At 45.8% G+C, this 9,329-nt stretch overlaps 1 protein-coding gene across 1 annotated transcript in view; it reads left to right on the top strand.

Moving 5' to 3' along the window:
* Nucleotides 1–799: 799 nt before the first annotated feature.
* LOC143929838 (killer cell lectin-like receptor subfamily B member 1B allele B) overlaps nucleotides 800–9,329 on the top strand; it is a 57,999-nt gene continuing 49,469 nt past the window's right edge. The window contains exon 1 of the mRNA XM_077453813.1: nucleotides 800–812. Coding sequence (XP_077309939.1) covers nucleotides 800–812 — 13 coding nt within the window. The remainder of the gene's footprint in view (nucleotides 813–9,329) is intronic.

Here is a 9,329-nt window from a genome sequence, read left to right as displayed (position 1 = left end):
CCCATTGAAGTCAATGGGGCCCGCGGCGAACGGTCGGTTTCGCGAACGTTTGGGTCCGTTCGCATTTCGCGTTCGCGAAACGTCCCGTCGGAAGTTCGTCCATCACTACTTGTGGGTATTAACTAATAACTCTTTTGTATAATTCTCCTTTAAAAGGTGTAGCAGGGGCTGTGTCATATGCTTGCATACTTTTGCTAATAGTTGTCCCTCATTTTCATCTTAAAAAGTTGGGCGGTATGGAATGGTTCTACCTAAAAGAGGCCTAAGACCTGATGACACTGCCTGTTGTAGCCAGACACTATTCTGTCACAGAGCCATCTAGTGGCATCTGCCTACACACAGGGCAAGAGAAGTAGTACTGTGCAGAGTACATACATACATACAATATAAGAACAGATACTGAGAATTACACCCAACATACAGAAGACATAAAGCAGTATATACTAGAAGTTGCAATGGCAAACAAAAAACAGAAATGATATCCAATGTGTGGTAAAGTACAGGGTGGGGTGACTCTCGATTTTAAGGTGAGTTGACATGACTGCACACTGTTCACATCAATTTCTGCACCCAGAGGGAACTAACTATATAATATCCTTACACAGTCATACAAACCCTCATACATATTCTGAAATACAGGATGTTGGTCTTCACACTGTTCTTCATGGTTAGACTGGACTGGGCAGATCTCAGTCTGGGTGACCACACAGGAACAGGGGGGTGGCAGTGCAGTCACACCTTGTATAGTGTATGTGATATCATACATAGAGCCTATTAGACTCTTCTTGTGTTATCAGACATGAAGACAACAGGTAAGAAAGAGGCTCTTCTGTCTTATAATAATGTAGAAATGATTGATGGGATTTAGGATTCATTTCAGAACAGTGATCACTGGTATTCAGTGGCGGCCCATCCATACGAAGCACAGGGTCGCTGCCCCCCTAATCCATGTGCCCAGCCCCTAATCTACATGCAGGGCACCGAGAGCATGGATTGCAATGGGCTTCTTTTTTTTTTTTTTTTTTGAAGATCGTGATTAAAATCAGAGGCTCTAATTGGCTTCAAAAAAGGGTGGGCTTGGGGCACACTGAGCCCACCCAGTTGTGTTACAATAGTCAATTAATATTCGCTATTGTCTTCCTGATTCTTCTCCCGGCCAATAAGGAAGTGAGTCCTGAGACCTGTCACCCAATTGCCTGAAAGGAGGAGCAATCTTATTGGCTGCTGAAGAGAAGGAGGAGGGAGGAGACGCAGGGGAAGCTGTTGAAGCTGAGGAGGAGGAGACGCAGGGTGAAGCTGGAGCCCTGGAGGAAGAGCTGCCCCCAACCTAGGTGGGGTAAGTGCGGGGCTGGTGACAGACAGGGTGGTTGTGCTGCCACTGTTGGTATTAGTAGTCATCTCACGGGTCTCACATGACTCAGGGAATTCTGTCTCCATGCTTCATTTTTCAAATGTAGGATAAGGTAGGGCAGGGATGCCCGAACTTTTGAAGAGCGAGGGCCACTTAAGTGACTTGATAACTGGTCGCGGGCCACAATGAGCAGACTCTGGTAGGTGGGTGTAAACGGACAGCAGTTTGTTTTACATCTGCTGCTCCATAGAGGTGAATAGAGGGTCTAATTGGGTGGGATTGATTGTGTGAAAGGGGTCTAAGGCTGCTTTCACCCAAATCTTTCAATACATTACAAAGAACATTACAAAGAACAGAGAAGATTAATAAATTAATAAATTAATATTTTCAGATCTTGATCTTTAACAGCTTCCCGACCACCTCACGCAGATATACTGCTGCAGAAGGGCACGTACAGGCAGATTAACGTACCTGTACGTTGCCCTTTGAGAGGAGGCTTGCGGGTGTGCGTGCGCCCGCCGGGAGCTCCGTGAGTTCTATTTTTTTTTCTAGTCTATTATTTTCGATTTCTATTCTAATCTTTTCTATTTGAATTCATTCTATATGAAATTCGAATTTCGGAAAATGGTGTGTGTATATATATATATATTATATATATATATATATATATATATATATATATATATATATATATATATATATATAAAACCATCTTCTGAAATTCGAAATTCATATATATAGAATGAATTCAAATTTACATAGAACAGATTAGAATAGAACAACAATAGAACAGAATAGAATATTTTCTATAAATTTGAATGTTGGAACATGGTTATATATATATATATATATATATATATATATATATATATATATAAAACCATCTTCTGAAATTCGAAATTCATATAGAATTTATTAAAATTTGAATAGAAAAGATTAGAATAGAGTAGAAAAGAATAGAATAATAATTATATATATATTGATTGATATATAAATGATTTTAGTTTCCATTGTTTTGATATTTGTTATTTTCCAATCTATTCTCAAATTTATACTATTTGAAATTTGAATTTCAGAAGACGGTCAGAAGACGGTCATATTCTATTGTATTTTATTACATTCTATTCAATTCTATTCTATTCTTTACTATTTTTTTATTTCTATTCTATTGTTTTTTATTTTATATTCTATTTTATTGTCTTCATTTTTAGAAATCGATTTATATTTTTTTCTAATTCGATTTGAATTTGTTTTCGAATTCGATTCAAATTCGATTCGAATAGATTTCGATTCAAATAGATTTCAAATTTGTTTTCGAATTCGATTCGAATTTCGTCCGCGGTTTTTCAATTTGAAACATTTTAGATGCGTTTAAATCGTTAGTATTATAATTCGGTAATTCGAATGCATCATGAATAATTTGTCCGAATTTTGAGTTGGAACGAAACGAAATGCACATGTCTAAGTAGTAGCAGTTAGAGCCACAAGAGCAAATTCCCTTTAAGTAGGAGATTATCTGGACAGTGTCCCTTTTAACAGACCCACAGCTGACTATAAAGCACAAAGGGGTAGCTAGAGCACAAGGTCCCTGAGATCTCTTAGCCCTTGTACACACGGTCGGACATTCCGACAACAAAATCCGTCAGACAAAGTTGTCGGAAAATCGTATGGAACGTGACGACTTTATTTCGTTACGACGGGACTACATTCAGGCTAGTAGCCAATAGCTTTGGTCTAGGAATTTGATCTGAGCATGCGTGGCACTTTGTCCGATCGGAATTCTCTACACACAATCGGACAAAGTCCGATCGGATCATGTTGTCGGAAAGTTTTATAGCCCAGCTCTAAAACTTTGTCTGTCGGATATTCCGACGGAAACAGTCCGATGGAGCCCACACACTGTCAGATTATCCGACAACACAGTCTGATCAGACATTTTCCGTCGGAAAGTCCGACCATGTGTACAAGGGCTTAGTGCCTGTACTCACAAGTAGTGATGGACGAACTTCCGACGGGACGTTTCGCGAACGCGAAACGCGAACGGACACAAACGTTCGCGAAAACGACCGTTCGCCGCGGGCTCCATTGACTTCAATGGGAGGCGAATTTCGCAAACCTTTAGGTCGAATTTGCGGCCACGGGGTAATTATTAGGGGGTAGCACGTAGTCCCACCACCTGGACAATAGCATAATACATGTATGAGGTGAATTTGGGATCGATAACTACAAGCATTTTTTTTTTATTTGGGAAATTGTTCTGACAATTCAGGACTATGGAGCTAATGAAGGCAATGGAGGAGAGGGAAGGTCAGGGACCAGGGTAGGCAAACAAGAGGGTGCAGGAGATACAGAGCACTGACAGCAGCACCGTAATACAGAGCACTGACATCAGCACCGTGACATACAGCGCTGACAGCAGCTCCGTGACATACAGCGCTGACAGCAGCTCCGTGACATACAGCGCTGACAGCAGCTCCGTGACATACAGCGCTGACAGCAGCTCCGTGACATACAGCGCTGACAGCAGCTCCGTGACATACAGCGCTGACAGCAGCACCGTGACATACAGCGCTGACAGCAGCTCCGTGACATACAGCGCTGACAGCAGCTCCGTGACATACAGCGCTGACAGCAGCTCCGTGACATACAGCGCTGACAGCAGCTCCGTGACATACAGCGCTGACAGCAGCTCCGTGACATACAGCGCTGACAGCAGCACCGTGACATACAGCGCTGACAGCAGCTCCGTGACATACAGCGCTGACAGCAGCTCCGTGACATACAGCGCTGACAGCAGCTCCGTGACATACAGCACTGACAGCAGCTCCGTGACATACAGCGCTGACAGCAGCTCCGTGACATACAGCGCTGACAGCAGCACCGTGACATACAGCGCTGACAGCAGCTCCGTGACATACAGCGCTGACAGCAGCTCCGTGACATACAGCGCTGACAGCAGCTCCGTGACATACAGCGCTGACAGCAGCTCCGTGACATACAGCGCTGACAGCAGCTCCGTGACATACAGCGCTGACAGCAGCACCGTAAGCAGCCCCAGGAGGAAGTCAGCACAGCACAGGGATGGTGTGATCCCCTCATAATAAGAACCCCCAGGAGGAAGTCAGCACAGCACAGGGATGGTGGGAGCCCCTCATAATAAGAACACCCAGGAGGAAGTCAGCACAGCACAGGGATGGTGGGAACCCCTCATAATAAGCAGCCCCAGTAGAAATATGACACCGCTCAACCTCTTCAAAGAGGAGGGTAGGGGCATATAGTACGGTGTGCTTTTTTGGGTCAGGGAAGTGAGCCAAATGAATTAAGAAGGTCTGTGTGCTTGATTCCAAAAATTGTTTATAGACATATACATGGTCTACTGATCACATGTGTTGAATTCCTCCGAGATCCATGCCTCATTCATTTTTAGAAATGTGAGGTAGTTAACACTGTCGTGAGCTAGGCGAGTACGCTTATCGGTCACAATCCCCCCTGCTGCGCTGAACGTCCTTTCGGACAGGACACTGGATGAGGGGCAAGCCAACAGTTCGATTGCAAATTGGGCAAGCTCTGGCCAGAGGTCAAGCCTGCCCACCCAGTAGTCTAGGGGTTCATCACTCCTCAGAGCGTCCACATCGGCCGTTAACCCAATGTAGTCGGACACCTGACGGTCTAGGCGTTCCCTGATGCTGGATCCGGATGACACCTGTCGATGGGTCGGCTGAAAGAATGACCTCATATCCGAAGTCACCAACACATCTTCAAACCGGCCTCTTCTTGCAGGCGCTGTTGGATTGGTACCCGCAAATCCTTCTCTGGGAGTGGGAATTGCTCCTCTGCCAGCGCACGCAAAAGCAGAATGCAGCATTTCTCGAAGCAAGGCCTGGAAGTGCTGCATTCTGACAGCCCTCTGCGACGGCGGTAACATTTCCGCCATTTTGTGTTTGTACCGGGGATCTAAGTACGTTGCCACCCAGTACTGGTCCTTGACCCTCATGCTTTTTATACGGGGGTCCCTATTAAAACACTGGAGCATGAAGGCCCCCATTTGCACTCAAGCGGAAGGTATGTGGTGGTGGTGGTGTTGTTGGTGGTAGTGTCTTTGGGGGTGCACATAGCAGAGAGTGAAGAAGAGGGTGCAGATCGAGAGGATGAGGAGGGTGCAGAAGAATAAGGCTGAGTGAGCCACTCAACCAAGTCTGGTGCGTCCTTTAAAGTAATTGAACGCACCTTCTGCAACTTCCCACTTTGGCTCAAGGCTGTTGCTCCTGCCCTACCCCTACCACCCCTGCGGAAGGGCCTGCCTCTTCCTCTGCCTGTCATTTTTTAAATCACCCTGTGACAAAACTCTTAGTCCCTATACCGCTGAAGGACTGCTGCAGTATAGGGCAGCGGTCAGCAGTAGTGCACGTCAACCCTATGTATTGTGGACCGATAGCGGTCCTTACAGAACAGCAGACTGTACTGCACTCAGGCCTATGTACCGTAGCACCCTATACCAAGTTACCAGTCCTTATAAAAACTTTTGTGGACCAAGCAGGTTGTGTGTTAGTGTTTAGCAGACTGTGCGTCAGTCCCTATACCGCTGAAGGACTGCTGCAGTATAGGGCAGCGGTCAGCAGTAGTGCACGGCAACCCTATGTATTGTGGACCGATAGCGGTCCTTACAGAACAGCAGACTGTAACGCACTCAGGCCTATGTACCGTAGCACCCTATACCAAGTTACCAGTCCTTATAAGAACTTTTGTGGACCAAGCAGGTTGTGTGTTAGTGATTAGCAGACTGTACGTCAGTCCCTATACCAATGAAGGACTGCTGCAGTATAGGGCAGCGGTCAGCAGTAGTGCACGGCAACCCTATGTATTGTGGACCGATAGCGGTCCTTACAGAACAGCAGACTGTACTGCACTCAGGCCTATGTACCGTAGCACCCTATACCAAGTTACCAGTCCTTATAAGAACTTTTGTGGACCAAGCAGGTTGTGTATTAGTGTTTAGCAGACTGTGCGTCAGTCCCTATACCGCTGAAGGACTGCTGCAGTATAGGGCAGCGGTCAGCAGTAGTGCACGGCAACCCTATGTATTGTGGACCGATAGCAGTCCTTACAGAACAGCAGACTGTACTGCACTCAGGCCTATGTACCGTAGCACCCTATACCAAGTTACCAGTCCTTATAAGAACTTTTGTGGACCAAGCAGGTTGTGTGTTAGTGTTTAGCAGACTGTGCGTCAGTCCCTATACCGCTGAAGGACTGCTGCAGTATAGGGCAGCGGTCAGCAGTAGTGCACGTCAACCCTATGTATTGTGGACCGATAGCGGTCCTTACAGAACAGCAGACTGTAACGCACTCAGGCCTATGTACCGTAGCACCCTATACCAAGTTACCAGTCCTTATAAGAACTTTTGTGGACCAAGCAGGTTGTGTATTAGTGTTTAGCAGACTGTGCGTCAGTCCCTATACCGCTGAAGGACTGCTGCAGTATAGGGCAGCGGTCAGCAGTAGTGCACGGCAACCCTATGTATTGTGGACCGATAGCGGTCCTTACAGAACAGCAGACTGTACCGCACCCAAGCCTATGTACCGTAGCACCCTAGACAGACCAAGTTACCAGTCCTGATAAAGAGCTTTGTGGAACAAGTGAGTTGTGAATGATTAGCAGACTGCAGCAGAAGGGCAGCAGTCAAGTATAATATTCTTTCTATATTTGGAAGAAAGAATATTATACGTGTACAAGCCTATTACCGTACCACTGATACCAGTCCTGAAAAGAACCTTTGTGGAACTAATAGTAACAGCAAGTCTTTAAAATTATCCTCACTGCCTGACACACTGCTTCCTGCCTGTCCCTATACAAATTGGCAAAAAAGAGTAGGCTGGAACGATTAGCTGGAACAGCTCTTTTGTGGACCTGATAGTAACAGCTAATGATGATGATGATGATGATGATGAAGAAAGACTAATCTGGCTGAGCTGTCCCTAAAATAGCAGCATACAGCGCTCTGTCCCTTTATCTAAACTGACAAAAGAAACTCAGGCTGCTGACCTAACACCTATACCAGTCCTGAAAAGAACTTTTGTGTACCAAATAGCTAGCGTTTTCTCTGTCCCTACTCCACACAGGATCCTTTCCCTACAGTGACAGAAGAAAGAATGTAAAATGGCCACCGGATCGGGTGTATTTATAGGTTAGGGGGAATGTCCAAGTGTCCATGAGCTGTCATGTCTCAATTGGTTGTCCTGTAACACATGATAAACGTGTCACGAAAGGTTAAAGTTCTTGTATACATTAAACACGTAAGTCCGCCGGGGCGAACGACGGAAAAAGGCGTTCGAACCCGCGGACGGCGAAAGTCGGAAATTCGCCGCGAAACGACCGCCGGGCGAAACGTTCGTCCATCACTACTCACAAGGCCCAAGGACAGACAGTAGCCTCCTTCCAATCTTCCAATTAACACCCTCCAGTGATGCCAGACAGACCTTTTGTCAGACAGCTCCCCTCAGTCAGCTTATTCTTAGCATCAAGGTCTCAGCATTTATCCCCTCAGGCAAAACACTTGAGCACTCAACAACAACAGCTTCTACCTGGGAGGAAAATGTGTACCCCCCCCAGGCTGGGAAAAGACCCAGAGCTCTGTGTACTCCCTCTGTGTGCTCTCTATGTGCTCCCAGCATGCATCAGAGCCTGCCTCTCTGGGATAGGCTGGGGCTGTGTCCATGTTCATGTTGCCATCTGCATAGCTCCACATCTATCATCCAGAAACTTCTAAAGTTACCTGGATACAGATGGAGCCATCTAGCATACTGGCAGCAGCAGAGCACACAGAGCATACCTAACTAAACAATCACTATTGTGGAGATATGGCCACCACCCCTGGGACTTGGGGTACCCCATTAATCTAAGGTGACCAGATTTTTAAATTACTAGTAATGGCAGCAATCAGTGACTCATAGCGGGACTGCGATATTGCGGTGGACAAATCGGACACTACGTACACACGACCGGTTTTCCTGCCAGAATAAACTCTGAAGGTTTTTTTGACGGAGTTCCGCTGAAACTGTCTTGCCTACACACGATAACACCAAAGTCCGACCGTCTAGAACAAGGTGATGTACAACACGTACAACGGGACTAGAAAAAGGAAGTTCAATAGCCAGTAGCCAATAGCATCCACCTCGTACTTGCTTCAGAGCATGCGTCGTTTTTGGTCTGTCGGAACAGCATACAGACGAGCGGTTTTCCCTATAGGAAATGGTTCCATTGGAAATACTTAAAACATGTTCTATTTCTAGGTCCATCAGAATAAAAAAAAAAAAAAAAAAAAAAAGAAGTCAGATGAGGCTCACACACGATCGGAATATCCGATGAAATGATTACGTCTAACTTTTTCTGTTGGACATTCCGCTCGTGTGTACGCGGCATTAGTGACACTTTAGACACTTTGTGGGAACCAGTGACACTAATACAGTGATCAGTGCTAAAAATATGTACTGTCACTGTACTAATGACACTGGCTGGGAAGGGGATAACATCTAGGACAATCAATGAGTTAAATGTGTGCCTAACAAGTGTTTTCTCACTGTGGGGGAGGTGATTTTACTAAGGGAAGAAATAGATCCCTGTACTTGCTTTGCAGGAACACAGGATCAATGTCTTCCACACTGACAGAATGGCGAACTGCCTTGTTTACATAGGCCACTACCACTAGGCGAGTCCTCCGGATCCGCTGATTGGCTCTGATACCCGGAAATGCAGGATCACGTATATATAAGTGATCCTGCGCAGTGCGACAGCCCTGTAGCAGTAAATCAGCTATCAGGTAAATTGGCAACTGGTTATGCTCATCAGCATTATGATAACTCACAGGCAGGGGGCGCTCTATCATGGCTCTGGCTGGCTCTGTCATAGTGTGTCACATAACATGACTGCTGAGTGCTGATTTTGTGACCAATAAGTGCTGCTGCCTGTGAGTTCTGATAC

This window comes from Lithobates pipiens, unplaced genomic scaffold, assembly GCF_037356315.1.
Source record: "Lithobates pipiens isolate NorthernLeopardFrog02 unplaced genomic scaffold, aLitPip1_a1.2 Scaffold_25, whole genome shotgun sequence".
NCBI classification, from domain to species: Eukaryota; Metazoa; Chordata; class Amphibia; order Anura; family Ranidae; genus Lithobates; species Lithobates pipiens.
Note: the sequence above shows the minus strand (reverse complement) of the source record. Positions and strands in the feature narration are given on the sequence as shown.